The sequence below is a fragment of the Eschrichtius robustus genome, chromosome 3, assembly GCF_028021215.1.
Source record: "Eschrichtius robustus isolate mEscRob2 chromosome 3, mEscRob2.pri, whole genome shotgun sequence".
NCBI classification, from domain to species: domain Eukaryota; kingdom Metazoa; phylum Chordata; class Mammalia; order Artiodactyla; family Eschrichtiidae; genus Eschrichtius; species Eschrichtius robustus.
This window is the reverse complement of record NC_090826.1, coordinates 54,675,894-54,692,964: the sequence shown is the minus strand read 5'-3', so window position 1 is coordinate 54,692,964 and position 17,071 is coordinate 54,675,894. Positions and strand designations below refer to the sequence as shown.

The 17,071-nt window shown below is 36.2% G+C and overlaps 2 protein-coding genes and 1 non-coding gene across 10 annotated transcripts in view; 2 read left to right on the top strand and 1 right to left on the bottom strand.

The window, feature by feature from the left end:
- EFCAB7 (EF-hand calcium binding domain 7) overlaps nucleotides 1–5,009 on the bottom strand; it is a 49,545-nt gene extending 44,536 nt beyond the window's left edge. For 3 of the 5 annotated variants that reach the window (XM_068540031.1, XM_068540034.1, XM_068540035.1), the window contains exons 1-2: nucleotides 4,748–4,862; nucleotides 2,636–2,823 (exon numbers count right to left, since the gene is read on the bottom strand). In XM_068540031.1, coding sequence (XP_068396132.1) covers nucleotides 2,636–2,822 — 187 coding nt within the window. In that variant the 5' untranslated portion in view covers nucleotide 2,823; nucleotides 4,748–4,862. Of the gene's footprint in view, nucleotides 1–2,635; nucleotides 2,824–4,747; nucleotides 4,863–4,897 lie in introns of those variants that run through there. The other 2 variants (XM_068540033.1, XM_068540036.1) reach the window with 2 other exon arrangements.
- Nucleotides 5,010–5,175: 166 nt separating this feature from the next.
- Nucleotides 5,176–17,071, top strand: part of ITGB3BP (integrin subunit beta 3 binding protein) — an 88,658-nt gene continuing 76,762 nt past the window's right edge. For all 4 annotated transcript variants that reach the window (XM_068540029.1, XM_068540027.1, XM_068540028.1 and 1 more), the window contains exon 1: nucleotides 5,176–5,259. In XM_068540029.1, the coding sequence (XP_068396130.1) occupies nucleotides 5,255–5,259 (5 nt within the window). In that variant the 5' untranslated portion in view covers nucleotides 5,176–5,254. The remainder of the gene's footprint in view (nucleotides 5,260–17,071) is intronic.
- LOC137763183 (small nucleolar RNA SNORA16B/SNORA16A family) lies at nucleotides 11,913–12,048 on the top strand. Its single transcript, XR_011073743.1, has one exon. It is a non-coding gene; the product is annotated as a small nucleolar RNA SNORA16B/SNORA16A family (small nucleolar RNA).

Here is a 17,071-nt window from a genome sequence, read left to right as displayed (position 1 = left end):
ATATTGTTAAAATGGCTATACTACCCAAAGCAATCTACAGATTTAATGTGATCCCTATCAAATTCCCATGACCTTTTCCACAGATCTAGAACAAATAATTCTAAAATTCATATGGAACCATAAAAGACCCAGAATTGCCAAAGCAATGCTGAAGAAAAAAAACAAAGCAGGAGACATAGCCATCCCAGACCTCAGACAGTACTACAAAGCTACAGTAATCAAAACAGTGTGGTACTGGTACAGAAACAGACATATGGACCAATGGAACAGAATGGAGAGCCCAGAAATAAACCCACACACCTACGGTCAATGAATCTTCGACAAAGGAGGTAAGAATACACAATGGGAAAAAGACAGTCTCTTCAGCAAGTGGTGTTGGGAAAGTTGGACAGCTGCATGTAAATCAATGAAGTTAACACACCGTCTCACCATACACAAAAATAAACTCAAAATGGCTTAAAGACTTAAACATAAGACATGACTCCATAAAACTCCTAGAAGAGAACACAGGCAAAATAGTCTCTGACATAAATTGTACCAATGTTTTTTTAGGTCAGTCTCCCAAGGCAATAGAAATAAAACCAAAAATAAACAAATGGGACCTAATCAAATTTACAAGCTTTTGCACAGCAAAGGAAACCACCAACAAAATGAAAAGACAACCCACAGAATAGGAGAAAATATTCGCAAATGATGCAACTGACAAGGGCTTAATTTCCAAAATATACAAACAGCTCATACAACTCAACAATGAAAAAACAAACCACCCAATTGAAAAATGGGAAGAAGACCTAAAGAGACATTTCTCCAAAGAAGAAATACAAATGGCCAATAGGCACATGAAAAGATGCTCCACATCGCTAATTATTAGAGAACTTCAAATCAAAACTACAATGAAGTACCACCTCATGCTGGTCAGAATGGCCATCATTAAACAAATAATAAATGCTGAAGAGGGTGTGGAGAAAAGGGAACCCTCCTACACTGTTGGTGGGAATGTAAAGTTTGTGCAGACACTGTGGAAAACAGTATGGAGGTTCCTCAGAGAACTAAAAATAGGGCTTCCCTGGTGGCGCAGTGGTTAAGAATCAACCTGCCAATGCAGAGGACATGGGTTCAAGCCCTGGTCCGGGAAGATCCCACATGGCGCAGAGCAACTAAGCCCGTGTGCCTAACTACTGGGCCTGCGCTCTAGAGCCTGCAAGCCACAACTACTGAGCACACGTGCCACAGCTACTGAAGCCTGTGCACCTAGAGCCCATACTCCACAACAAGAGAAGCCACCGCAATGAGATGCACGTACACTGCAACAAAGAGTAGCTCCCACTCACTGCAACCAGACAAAGCCTGCGCGCAGCAACAAAGACCCAACGCAGCCTAAAATAAATAAATTTATTTATAAAAAAAAGAAAACTAAAAATGGAATTACCATATGATCCAGTAATCCCACTTCTGGGCATATATCTAGACAAAAACTATAATTCAAAAAGATACATGCACCCCTATGTTCACAGCAGCACTATTCACAGCAGCCAAGATATGAAACAACCTAAATGTCCATCGAAAGATGAATGGATAAAGAAGATGTGGTACATATAAACAATGGAATACTACTTAACCATAAAAAGAACAAAATAATGCCATTTGCAGTAACATGGATGCAACTAGAGATTATCATACTAAATGAGAAAGAGAAAGACAAATACCATATTATATTACTTATATGTGGAATCTAAAATATGATACAAATGAACCTACTTTATGAAACAGAAACAGAATCACAGACATAGAGAATAGACTGGTGCTTGCTAAGGGGGAGGAGGGTGGGAGAGGGTTGGACTGGGAGTTTGAGATTAGCAGTTGCAAACTGGTATATATAGAATAGATAGACAACAAGGTCCTACTGTATAGGACAGGGAACTATATTCAATATCCTGTGATAAACCATAATGGAAAAGAATATGAAAAAGAATGTATATATATAGCTAAGTCACTTAGCTGTACAGCAGTAATGAACACAACATTGTAATTCAACTCTACTTCAATAAAAAATAAACTAAAAAAATATAATGGAAAGAAGCAAAAAAAGATCAACTCTCTCTAACTCTCACCCCTAAAGAGCAGGACAAAACCCAGAATTCTTAATTTTCTTTTAAAATTTCACTTATGTCTTAATACTACTCTTTCACAATCACTCAACCATATATATATATATATATATATATATATATATATATATATATATTCCCTTAACATTTTCCCCAGTGTAGGTCAAATTCAGACTAGTGATTCAGTTGCCAGAAGTGTTTTAATTCTATCATTATAAATCTTAAAGTACCAACATAAGAATTCATGAATCTTAAAGTATGAAGATAAGAATTTTAAAAATGTTTTTAAGCAAGTAATTGATGGAAGCTTTAAAAATACTAATCTAGTCTATTTGAACACTGAAAGTTTTATTTTGAACCTCTTAGACGATGTAGCTATATAAAATGGCACAATAGCATAAGGTAGTTCCATTGCTCAAGCTTAACTAAGAAACTGGAATGATTCAACAATGTAATTCTAATTGCAGTCTTTCTGATCTATTAGCTTTCAACAAATAAGGCAAGCTACTTAAGTTAAAAAAAATTACCTAAGCAAAGTTGATCTTTAGAAATAATGTTATCTAAGCTGCTTTTGAAAACAGTTAAGTAGGCAGCTCTACAATTCATATAAAATATCTCCTCTTCAGTTAGTGGAAATTTCTTTGATCGAGGACTCTCTGAAAGCGTTGATTTCTCACTGGAGAAAGCTGCATCACTTCCTGGACTGATGGCCATTCTATTAGAAAATAATTTAAAATTTTATTTTAGTCAATGTTAATCCTAAAATGCAAGTGTCACTTTGCCTTTCAAACTGGGGCAGGGGGGAATCAAGACATCAAGGTTTTTATATGTGGAAAAAAGCTGTACATTATAATATGCATACAGTTATATTATCATATGTTAAGCTAGAATAAGCCTTTGCCAGTTGCTTTCTAAATATATATATATAAGAGAGCCAAAAGAACAAAGCCAAAACAAAGGTGTAACATAAATACAAAAGAAGAATCACAGGGCAAAGGAAAAGCATGCATCTATTCTCTCAAAATTAGAAGACAGTCAGTTGAGACTCTTCATAGGGTTGTAATGAGGATTAAGTAAATTAACACATGCGAAGCTTATAGAACAGTGCCTGGCACATAATAAGTGCTAAATAAACTGTAGATAGAGTGAATCGCCACCATAATGAGAATTTGACTATAATGTGATTGGCAGTTGGCATCCATCTCCACAGCAGCATCAACCAGGTCATTTCACTAACATCTCAGTAATTCAGCCCCACATTTTAAATGACTGAATTTTAAAAATCCAGTCATTTATAGCATTATCCTGAGGTTTTACAGTGTTCCACTACTACCAATAATAATGTTAATAATAATAATAATAATTTGGGGGGTTTATATAGCACCTCTGCTCATAAGAGCTTAAAGAACTGTCATACATCTTGATTTATACCTACTACAGTGGTCAGGTATTTTTTGCCCGTTTTACAGATAAGGAAATTGAGAGACAGAGATGTCATCCAGCTAATAGTAAGTAGCAAAAGGCAGTAAATTTCAGTAACAGTTTCTTCTTTTTTTAATGTGAATGAAGGCTTCTTGTACAACAGTTACTATGAGGCCCTAAATTGTGCTGGAGGTCTAACAGCTTGCAACATTATTTTACCCAGTTCTGACTTCTAAAAATACATTCCAACCTAATAAATTGAATATTTCAAGTTTAACAATAAGATGACACAGGTAGGGTCCCCTTCAGGACTCATTGGATTCTTACTCAGGAGGCCTAAATCACTTGCACCTTCTTGAATTATATAGGTCTTTTACACTTGGGAAAGAAAGATAATAATCGCTTATCATGGATGAAGTACCCTATTTATAACACACAGACCGCCTGCCTGACACTTTCATCTTAACCAGATTTAGAAGGACCCCACAGGGATGCGGTGTCACAGTCTGGTTACTGCAAATTGGTATCACTATAATTAAGCATCACAGTTCTAAACACATACGCATGCTCGCATCTCCTCACAAATGTGAAAGAAAACTGTTCCAATAAGGAAGGGAGAATGAACGTTCGTTTTGCAGCCAGCAACTTAAAAATGTAAATATTTTTTTAAGATTGTCCTCAAATGCTCTTTCCAAATAAGGTGACTCCCTCACGTGGAAATTCCATGTGTGATATGTTCCAGAATGCTATTTTTTCCCTCTCTGTAACGAGAGACTAAACTGAAGCTTAAATATATAATTAAATATATAATTGCGCCCCTCAGGCTTGGAAACCTCCTGCATCTAAAACTCCAGCCCAAGACCAAGACAAGGGCCTAGAGAGTACATTGCAGCGAACCGCTCCATAAATAAGCAGCCACACAATAGCAAGAAAAATAAACTGTGAACAAGCGCCTAAGGCTTCTAAAGGGCCAAGGGAAAACAGCCATCCAGTCGCCGTCCCTACACAGTAACATACGTTCACAGCTGATATCCGGCAACATCTCTCTATTTTTTGTATTCCTCTGGGAATAAAACTGCATTTATATGTACATTTTTAAGTACAGACACGGAGCAAGTGTACTTATGACAGAGAGGTAAAAGATGCAGGTGGAGAAAGAGAAGCCGAACAGTGACGAACGGAGCGGGCGAAGAGACAGATAGCGAGCTGCTTGCTACCTAACTGCAGGTCACAAACGAGGAAGCGCAGCCAATTCTCCTCACGGATTCCGCAATCCTTTCACAGCGGCCGGACGGTCCCTGGCCTTCTTTTAATTACCATGGCAACTGCACCTCTCCGCTACCGGAAACAAGATACGGAGTACCTACCCAAATGGTCCGGCTAGAAATCTAGGGATAGTTACTCCAGAGCCAACGGAGATGGCTCTGCCTCTCTTCTATCGGGGGCCTTCTGGTCAGAGTCGTGAGAGAGGGTCCTGCGTTGCCCTGTAAGGGACTGAGAGCTGTCCTAGGCGTAGACTCTCCTCCCCCCTTCACGGCATACACTGGGATCCCTTGTCGCTGGGGGAGTGTTTCCGGCGGGCCGCGTGGAGTGTGGCACAGCGTCGAGTCACCGTTCGCCCGCGCTTTTCAGGCTTCAGTGTTTCTCTCCCAAGGTTCTCTGTTTTCGTAAGGGGTTGCTCAGTGGTTTTATCCAGCGACAGGGGTGCGTCCCTGAATGTCGAAATGCCGTAAGTATCTCCTCCCCGGGTGTTGCTGTGTTTGGGCTCCTCTGTGAGCAAGAAGATATTATTATGTAGCCCAATAACCTTTTCTGTTTTCCCACTTTTCCTACTTTATCTTTTCCTCCGACAGTTCCTAGTGCTTGGTTCCCTCAACCTACGTCTGCTTCCCTTCCAGCCTTACTTATCCGGTAGTATTTGTCCACTTTAGTTCTGATTCCACAAGGCTTCTGACAGATTTTATAGGCTGTGGGTTTTATTTAGTGATGTATTGCTTGAAATAATTTCAAATATGGTTAACATACCGAGAATAGGACAGGGTAGATTGCATCACGCCGTATAATTTGATAAAGCCATTTAATGCCTAGATTAGTGTCGTGAGCTCATATAAACTTGTGGCAGAACTCATGGACCGGGTCCCAAGAGACCTGAACGCCAGCTCTCAAATGAGGAAGCATAGCCAATTCTGTAAAGAGCTGTCCAACGTTGAGCGAGTCACTTAATCACCTCCGGGCTTCAGTTTTCTTCACTGCCCAATAGAGCCTTTTTTTTTTTTTTTAAGCTCCGTAAAGAACTTTTTTTGGGGGGGTGGGGGTGGGGATAATATGTAACACATGAAATTCTCTGGCTGCCTCTTTGTCCCCAGGCTGATTTAGGTACCCTTTCTTGCGTGCTTCTAGAGTAACTTATTTCTCTGTCACATTCAGGTTTGAGCAAATGCAGAGTAACACAGGGTGGGAGGAGGGACATCTGTATCAAATAGGAATTGACATGAAAGTGGAAAGATTTGCAGAAATAATAATCTACATTTGTTGAATGTTTAATTATGATTTGGATACTGTGTTTAGCAATTTCCCTACATTTTCTCATTGAATCTTAAAAAGGACCTTGGGAGGTAGGTGCTGCTGTTATCTCTACTTTCCAGATTAGGGAACTCAGCACCTAATACGGTGTCCTACACACAGGTATCAATAAATACATGTTTCACTTATACCCTTAAAAGGTATGGATTATTAAAGAGGTTTTCCTTTCCCCAAAATGAAGCAAAAAGACTTGCCTCACTACTCTTGCACTAGAAGAATAACCCAGTTAGCACTTATACAAAGCTGTGAAGAAAGTGTAACAAAGTCCCTGCCAAATAGGAATACAATGGAAACTCGTGTGTGTTTGCTTAACAAGTAGTGATACTTTCTGAACTATGCTCCTGTTCTGCTGTAGATAGTAGGGAACCCCAAAAAAACTGTTAAATGGGGACCTTTTGGACAACTGTTTTCTTAACATATTAACAGGTACATGTTATATTAGGAGTGTCTGCAGTAATTATATTTTGGAAATAAATACATAACCTTAAAGTTGAGGTTGACATCTTAAATATATAGCGACTTCACTGAGTTTATTTTGGCAAAGTGATTTAAGACCAAATTAATGGTTAAATAATGCAAAAGTATTTTAGTAGAGGATCTCCACAATTGTTAGTAAACTTTTATTTTTCAATGTGGTTAAACTGCAGGGTCACAAATGGTGGTGCAAAAAGTCATCTTGGCAAGTTACATGTGAAAGTGGTATGGTTTTTAAGTGATGTTGAGATGTTGACTTTTTGGTACTTGGTATTTTGGGTATTGGATTGTGTGATCTACCTCTTTTCTAATTTCTTTAAACCTTGACAGGAAAAAAATATAATGAGTGTGGAGATATACATGGCCTAAATTAATCTAAAATGAATAATAAACAATAAATATCCAATACCGATAGAGTGGATGGATGAATCTTAAAAATATACTGGGTGAAAGAACCAATTTGTAGAAAACTACATATAGCATATTATCTTTATAAAGCTTAAGAACAAGCAAAAAAATTTTAATTTGGGATTCTGTATATGTATGATAAGATTATTAAGGGAAGAAAAACAGGGAAATGATAAATACAAAATTTAGTTTAGTGGTTGCCTTCTCGGGAAAGCAGACGTAATAGAGAAGGAGCATACAGGTGTACCCATCCATATTGGTAATGATCTAGTTCTTAAACTGTGTGGTGAGTTTATGGGTGTTTATTTTCTTATTATGCTTCATAACTTGATCATTATACATGTATTCTTTAGTATGCATCAAATACTACTTAAAATGTTTTTAAAGGATTTAGAGATTACTTATCTTGAACTAAATTCTCAATAAGTATAGTTTTCTCTGCCTTCTCTTTGTTTCTATAAGGCAGATGCTATCTTGGAACTGGGAAAACAAATGAATTGGATAAATGCTATTCCTGGTTTCATTAGGCTAATCATCATCCCTTTCAAATTTGCTCCTCCTCTGTGTACATTATAAAATTAGTGGCATCATCATTTCTGTATCTAGGTTGAAACCTTGATTTAAAATTTTATTTTATTTTTATTTTTTGGATTTGAAGACTTTGAAATGAGACAAACCAGGGTTTGAATCTTGGTTCTGCTACTTTACCAGCTTTGTGACCCTTAGATTGTTACTCAGTGAGTTCATGGATTAGTATAGTTACTCATTAAATAGTAATTGAATTATAAAGTTGCTGCTTGTAAGATATTTCATCTTTATAGATAAATTTCACACCATGTTTATATTTACATAATACTAAAGTCAAACATACTTTTGTAATAGCTCTTTCTGTAAATAATCAAATCCCCTTCTAGTGCTTTTTCCCCCCTTATATTTTTTCCTTTATAAAGGTTCCTAGTATCACTTGCTTAATCTTTCTAATTAGTGTGAATTATCATGCTAATTCAGCCAAGGACATTCCATCTATTCCTGTAAGAGTTAATTTTATTCTGTTCCAAGCTATAGACTGAATTAAGGTTATAAAGTTGGAATAGCTTTAGTGTTGGAGGAAACGGTTAACAGTATTTCTGTGGGGTCCATTCTGATGATGTATTCATAAAAATCTGAGTTTTCTGAGAGAACTTTAAAATACGCTTTATTTTCCTTGATAAAAGAAAATGAATATAAGAATATTCTGGGTCTGATAAGCTATTTTATTGCACCTATTTGGGTTTGTAGTCATGCTGGTGATAGCGCCAAGTACAATGATTTTTATTGTTGTGGGGGGTGAAATGATGTGTCAGGTTAAGTAAAAGTTAACCATTTAATAAACACCCGTTGAATCATAGTAGATATTCAAAGTTCTATTAATTCATTTACTTTAAAAGTATAGTACATTTTAAAAGAAGACTGAAGTTGTTAGTACTTGCTTTAAGTATGAAAAACATGAATTTTAAATACAATTCTTTCCTGCTTGTAAAAGTCAGCAAAAAAAGTAAGGACAGAAATGAGGAAGCTATAGTACAGCCTTGTAATAGTGACATGAGGGACTCCCCTCATATGGCAGACAAGAATCTCTCAGACTCTATCAGTCAAAAGCAACTTGACCCTGCATAAATCATATTTTTTATTGCATCCTTGGACTTGGAGGAAGTTAAATCTCAAGGGGTGAAACAAAAATAGCCAAAACCAGATCTGTAATCAGTAAGCACAGATGAAAGGCAGATTGCCCTGAATATAAATACTGATATCCATGTTGTGCTTGATAGACTAAGCCTTGGGCTATAGGCAAGGTAAGGAAGTTAAACTTGAGACTACATTTAAGCTGGGAAGGGAGCTAAAATGATCCCTAGTTGGTATGGATCCCTTGGCTAGTAATGAAATTAAATGTACATCTTTGGAGGAAGCATCCTCAATTTAGGCCCCTACTTTTTTCACAGGTTAAGATCAACCAAATATCCAAAATCTAGATAAACAAACATAAAAGGAAACAAACTACCATGAGTGAAAGTTAAAACACATAGTAATCAACGGATTTAGATCCCAAAGACTTTACAAAATGGAATTATCGGAGATACAATATGAAATAATTGAACAGAATACTTAAATAAAAAGTTGAATCACAAAAATTAGCAAGTAATGAGACTACCCAAAATGACCAGGCAAATTTTGAACTAGGATGATTAAAATGTTTAGAAACAAAAAATATATAATTGTTGAAATAAAAGCTCAGTAGATGGACTTCAATGTTACAGTAGATTGTGTTGAACTGAACCTTCCATAGATAACACTTTTAAACTCTGGGCAGAATATTAAAAGTAACTTCTTGAAGGCACTGGAAAGCAACCATACTAGGTAGAAATTGGAGGGGAGTTGACCCTTGAAAGAAGGGAACTACAATGTGCAAAGTTTGCATTTATATTGTTTTATCCAAGGGCAGTCCATATGATGTAGGACAGCTAGAACTCAACGAGAAAGCTCCAGTTTTACTTGTTTGAAGAGTTGGGTTAAGAGCTTGGGATTACCAGAATTGCTGGCAAGTAAAGGGAAAATCCTAAAAAGAGGGTAGCCCCAAAATCTGGTTATAAACTGCCAGAATCCTTGATGGATCCCTTAACTGCACATGGATTAGGGATTCTCCATGAAGCCTGGCAGGAAGCAACAGCTGGGATGCTGAAAGAATTGAACAGTGATTTCAGCTGCTGTCCATCACTGGGGAGACAGATTTTATAGTTTGAGTTTGTTCAAGTTAAATGCCTGCTAGAACAAAACAACACTGTTAAGAGTAAGAAAGCAGAATTCAGAGTCTCGATGTCATATCGTCTACAATGTACAAGATGCAATAAAATAATACCAGACAAGCAAAGAAACAAAATATGACTCGTTGAGAGAGAGTCAATTGAAATTGACCCCAAGATGACTTAGATTTTAGAATTAGCAGACAAAGACTTTAAAGCACCTACTATAAATATGTTCAAGAACTTAAAGGGAAAAAAATGGTCATAATGAAAGGACACATGGGGAATCTCAGAAGAGAAAAAGATGCAATGGAAATTCTGTATTTGAAATGTACAATACCTAGAATGAAAATATTTACTGTGTGGGCTTTATAGCGCAAGAAAAGAACTTGAAGATAGAATAATAGAAATGATCTAATTGAAAAAATAAAATACAGAGCCTTAGTGACTTCTGGGACAATATCAAGTGGTCTAATATATGTAAGTAGAGTCCTAGAAACAGAAGAGAATGGGAATGAAATTTAAAATATATGTATTTTAAGAAATAATGGCTCCTAAATTTCTCACTTTCACTGAAAAACATAAAGTACAGATCCAAGAAGCTCAGCAAACTCCAGTTGAGATGAAAAATATGTATGTGTTTGTCCATGCACATGTACATATACATGCCATAGTCAAACTGATAAAAATTAAAAATGAAGCAAAAATCTTCAAAGCAGCCAGAGAAAATTGATGCTTTACCTGTAGGGGAAACTATTCAAATGAAAGCTGACTTCTCATAAAAAAACCATGGAGGTCAGAAGACAGTAGAATGACATTTTAAAGTGCTAAAAGGAAAAACACCTCAACCCAGAATTCTATATGTAGACACTATCCTTCAAAATGAAGGTAAAATAATGATATTATCAGATAAAAACAGAATATTTGTCACCAGCAGACCTGCATAGAAGAAATGCTAAAAAAAGTTATTTGAGCTGAAGGGAAATGATATCAAGTACAAATTTACATCTATTTGAAGAATACTGGGAATGGTATATATGTGATAAGATATAAAAGACTATAGTTGTCCATCAGTATCTGTGGAGGATTGGTTCCAGGAGGCCCCACTTATACTAAAATCACACAGATTTTATGCTCAAGTCCCTTATATAAAATGGTGTAGTACAATGAAAACAGTTGGCCCTCCGTATCCAAGGGTTTTCTCTCCACAGAGTCAACCAACCATGGATGGAAATCTTGATCCACTGATGTGAAACCCATGAATATGGAGGGTTGACTGTATATTTATTGAAAAAAAATCTGTGTATAACTAGACCAGCACAGTTCAAACGCATGTTGTTCAAGGGTCAACTGTATATATTTTTTGCTTGTAACTTCTTGAATAGATGTGAGTGTTTAAAGCAAAAATTATAACACTTACTGTGGGTTTTATAACATGTGTATGTATATGTATAACAGTATAGCACAAAGGACAGAGGAAATGGACAGTAACATTGTAAGATTCTTACATTTATGTAAAGTAGTATTGTATTAACTCTAAATGAACTGTGATGTGTTAAAAAGACATATTGTAATGCCCCAGAGTAACTAATAAAAAATACAAAGAAAAATAATACATAACCCAAAAAATACATAAAAAACAACAGAGGAATTGAAGTGGTATACTGAAAAATGTTTAATCAGAAGAAGGCAGGAAAGGAAGATCAGAGGACTAAAAAACAAATGAGACAGATAGAAAACAAGTAGCAAAATGTAGACCCAACTGTATAATGATTACATTAAGTTTAAGTGCAATAAAGACACCAACGAAAAGGTACAGAATATCAGACTGGATTTAAATATATATAGATTGACATATATATATGTTTATATGTATATATGTATATATCCCAACTCATTTAATCCTCGTAACACTGATACCACCCTAACTGGATACCAAAATACAATAAAAGAATTATAAGAACATTGCTGACCAATGTATTTCATGAACATAGAATCAAAAATCCTCAGCAGAAGATTAGCAAATCTAATTCAGCAGCTGTAAAAGAGACAATACATCATGTCCAAGTAGGATTTATCCCAAGAATGCAGTTTTTTCAATATTTGAAAATCAATTATTGTTTTTAAAAGGAGAATAAAGGATGGTCCTAATCGAAGATGCAGCTGCTTCTACATAACTGCTCTGGTCAAAAAGGAGTCCAAAGTGACAGTTTTCCTTGATGATCACTGTTCTGTTTGCTGTAACTGATCTACAGCATTTCAGGAAAAAGACAGTTCCCATTGAACCTGTCATTTCTCAGCTGTGCCAGCTGAAGGTTGAGCTTTCTGGTGAGTGAGGACTCTGGGGTCATGACAGTGATGGAACACAACAGCCTCAGGACCTGGTTGCCCCAAAGTTTTCCTGGCAGTGTCTGAACTGAAGAATCTTGAAGATACCAGCTTGTTGCTGGAGATGTGCTTTAGAATAAGATTTGTCTTAAACTGTGATTGTGGCTCTACAGAGTTGGGAAAGAAACGCTATGGGAAGAGGCAAGCTAGGAGAGTACAGGCTCTGTTAGATGGAAACATTGACCTTTGTTGGGTTTTTTTTTTTTTGCTAATATTGGTACTTGGCATATAAGTGACCAATAAAAGACTACTGGTTGGATGAATTTATTGATAGATAGGTGAATACATAGATAGGTACATACTATAGAAGATCATATTAATAGTTCTATGAAGAACACACCCATTTATGATAAAATAAAAACTTAGCAAACTAGGATAGAAGGGAACTCCTTCCTATGAAAAACCTACAAATATCATACTCAGTATTGAACGCTTTTTCTAAGATTAGGAACAAGGCAAGAATGTGCCCACTCACAACTTCTATTCAACAAAGCACTAAAAAAAAAAGGAAATGCATAAATGTTGGAAAGGAGAAAGTAAAATTGATGATCCGCTGATGATATGATCATGAACATAGAAAATCCTAAGGAAGCTGCAAAACAATTATTAGAACTATTTAGCAAAGATGCAGAGCACAAAGTCAGTGTACAAAAATCAATTCTATTTCTACATGTTAGCAATAAACACCTGGAAAATGAAGCTTAAGTTTTTCCATTTATAATTATGTAAAAAAAATATAATAAGTTCAACAGAAGACATGGAAGATTTCTACTGTGAAAATTACAAAATGTTGCTTAGAGAACATAAAGATTTAAATAAATAGGGGCATGTATGGATTGGAAGACTCTATATTAAAATGTTGGTTCTCTCCAATTGATCTTTATTTATTTTTTTAATAAATTTATTTATTTTATTTATTTATTTTTGGCTGCATTGGGTCTTTGTTGATGCTTGTGGGCTTTCTCTACTTGCCGTGAGTGGGGACTACTCTTCGTTGCGGTGCGCGGGCTCCTCATTGTAATGGCTTCTCTTGTTGCAGAGCATGGGCTCTAGGCACACGGGCTTCAGTTGTTGTGGCACGTGGGCTCAGTAGTTGTGGCTCGCGGGCTCTAGAGTGCAGGCTCAGTAGTTGTAGCGCACGGGCTTAGTTGCTCTGCAGCATGTGGGATCTTCCTGGACCAGGGCTTGAACCTGTGTCCCCTGCAATGGCAGGCAGATCCTTAACCACTGAGCCACGAGGGAAGCCCTCCAATTGATCTTTAGATTCAATGCAATTCCTGTCAATCCTGGCAAACATTTTAAAGAAATAGAAAAACTGATTTCAAAAATTTTATAAAAAGGCTGAGGACTTACAGTAGTCCAAACAATCTTAAAAAAGAAGAATGAAGTTGGAGTACATAGACTAACTAGACTTAGTGTGTGTACAGAGTATGTACACTACCTAGACTTAACTATACTGTATAAAGTGGCAATGAAATCAATGTGGTTTGGGCATAATGGCAAATAGATAAAATGGAAAAGAATAAAAAGCCCAGAAGTAGAACCAAACCAAGTACCGAAGTAATTCAGTTGTGGAAAGAGAAATCTTTCCAACTGGTTCTGGAACACCATGTGGAAAAACAAACCAAACAACCTTGACTTCCACCGTATACCATATACAAAACTTAATTTGAGATGTAGCATAGTCTTAAATATAAACAGTAAAGTTTCTGGAAGGAAATACATGAGAATATTGTTACAACATGGGGTAGATAAAATTTTAGGCGAGGTACATAAAGCAACTGTAAAGGAATAAAATTGATAAATCAGACTACATCTAATTTATATATTGTAAATATAAATTTAGAACATATAAAGAACTCTTGGGACTTCCCTGGTGGTCCAGTGATTAAGACTCTGTGCTTCCACTGCAGGGGGCACGGGTTCGATCCCTGGTCAGGGAACTAAGATCCCACATGCTGCGCGGAGAAAAAAAAAAAAAAAAAAAAAAAATATATATATATATATATAAAGAACTCTTACAACTCAACAGTAAAAAGATGAAAACCTTATTAAAATAATGGTCCAAAGACTTGATCCAATACTTAATAAAAGAAGTTACGTGAATGGCAAATAAGCATTTTGTTAGACATCAGGGAAGTACAAGTTAAAATTAAATTGAAACACTATATAACACCCAGTAAAATAGCTGTACAGTTGACCCTTGAAGAACATGGATTTGAACTGTGAAGGTTCACTTACATGCCCATTCTTTTCAATAAATGTGTACTACAGTACTGCATAATCTATGGTTGGTTGAATCTGTGGATGTGGAACCAAAGATATAGAAGACCGAGTATAAAGTTATACATGGATTTTTTTTTTTTTGATGTGGACCATTTTTAAAGTCTTTATTGAATTTGTTACAATATTGCTTCTGTTTTATGTTTTGGCCTTTTGGCCACGAGACATGTGGGATCCTAGCTTCCCAACTAGGGATTGAACCCGCCCCGCTGCCCTCCGCTCCCCCCACCCCCGGCCCCACACTGGAAGGCGAAGTCCTAACCACTCGACTGCCAGGGAAGTCCCTATACATGGGTTTTTGACTGCAGGGGGTTCAGCACCCGTAACCCCCCACATTGTTCAAGAGTCAACTGTGTATTCATTTTACATTTTGAGAATACTAGGTGAATAATGAATCTTAGTAAATAGATTTGCTTTGCACAGAAGTATGGGTTAGCACTTCTTCAACTAGTTTCTGTGTGCTCTAGGCTTGAGAGAATAAGTTTATTGCAAATAATGTGAGCTAGGTTTTCACTGTAGGCTGAGGGATTTAAAATATGTTGCCTTTCCATTGGAGGTATCAATATGAAATCATGGATTTTTAAATATATGTATAAAAATCCAGGTAGATAGAAAAGTATGTGTGTGTGTTTTCTGTTCTAGCTCTGTCCATTGCCTTTAAGCAATGACATAAGTAGCAATGAACACACCTAGTGCCGAGATTTTGATTTATAAATGCCATTGTCCACTAAAAAGAACCAAGTTTCTTTAAAGCAGAAGCTAATTCCAATGCTGGAGCAGAGAACATTTTGTGTGAGTGAGTGTGCATGCGCAAATAAGGAAATATAATGAAGTGCTCAAAGAATTACAGGTACATGAGGTACATTGGAGGTAGTGTGGAAGGGGAATGATCCAATTGCCAAATCTGGGACAATTAAGCATCAACATAAATGGTAGGAATTGATTATAATCCATTGGATTAAATAAAATTCCATGATTCTGTAGTGATATAAATAAATGAATAAAGAGGAGAGAAAGGAAAGCTATTCCTTGGAGTGGAATGCTAATTAATAAATATAAATATGATAGGATTAAAAAATCATCAATGGTTCTTTAAAAGTATTAAGACAAAGTTTGATAGGAAACAAGATATTTACATATAAGATTTCTTATGTATTACATTGGAGAAAACTGGCAGATAACATCTTAATCAATGATCAAAATACATATCTCACTGATATTGTGCGAAACCAACATCATGTGCCTCAAGTTATCATGCTCTCAAAAGGATACAGCATCATTTTTGTAATACTTATGGCAAAAAACCCACATAGCCTCATCATGGGAAAATGTCAGATAAACCCAAATTGACAGATATTCTACAAAGATAACTAGACTGTGCTCTTGAAAAATGTCAAGGTCAAGCAAAAGAAAGGTTGAGGAGGAGCTGTTCTAGGTAAGGGGGACTAAAGAGATGGGACAATAAAATGCAATGAGTGATCCAGGATTGGATCCTAGACTTGGCGGTGGGGGAGGGAGGGGGGATTGGCTATAAGGAGCATTTTTGGAGCAAGTTGTAAAAGTTGAATATGGGCTCTTGATAATAGTATTGTATCAATGATAAATTTCCTCATTTCGATCAGTATGCAAAAATCAGTTGCATTTCTCTACACTAGTAACGAACTACCAGAAAAACAAATTAAGAAAATAATTCTGTTTACAATTGCATCAAAAAAGAATAACATTCCTAGGAATAAATTTAACCAAGGAGGTAAAAGACCTGTACACTGAAGACTATAAGACATTGATAAAAGAAAATGAAGACAGAAATAAACACAAATATATTCCATTCTCATGGATTGGAAGGATTAACATCATTAAAATGTCCATACTACCCAAAGCAGTCTACAGATTCAATGCAGTCCTTATCAAAATTCCAATGGTATTTTTCACAGAAATAGAACAAACAATCCTAAAATTTGTATGGAACTACAAAAGACCCTGCATAGCCAAAGCAATCTTGAGAAAGAGCAAAGCAAAGTTTGAAAGCATCGTGCTGATTTCAAACTATATTACAAAGTATAAAAATCAAAACAGTATGGTATTGGCATAAAAACAGGCACATAGATCAATGGAACAGAATAGTGACTCCAAAAATAAACTCACACATATATTGTCAATTAATTTACAACAAAGAAGCCAAGGATATACAATACAATATGAAGGACAGTCTCTTCAATAGTGTTGGGAAAACTGACAGGCCGATGTAAAAGAATGAAATTGGACCCCTATCTTACACCATACACAAAAAATCAACTCAAAATGGATTAAAGACTTGAAGGTAATACCTAAGATCATAAACCTCTTGAAGAAAACATAAGCCATAAGCTCCTTAACATTGGTCTTGGCAATGATTTTTTGGATCTGACAGCAAAAGCAAAGGCAATAACAACAAAAATAAGTGGGACTACATCAAAGCAAAAAGCTTCTGCACAGCAAAGGAAATCAACAAAATGAAAAGGCAGTCTACAGAATGGGAGAAAGTAATTGCAAATCGTGTATCTGATAAGGGATTAATATACAAAGAACTCATACAACTCAATAGCAAAAAAACCCCCAAGCAATCCGATTTAAAAACTGGGCAGAGCT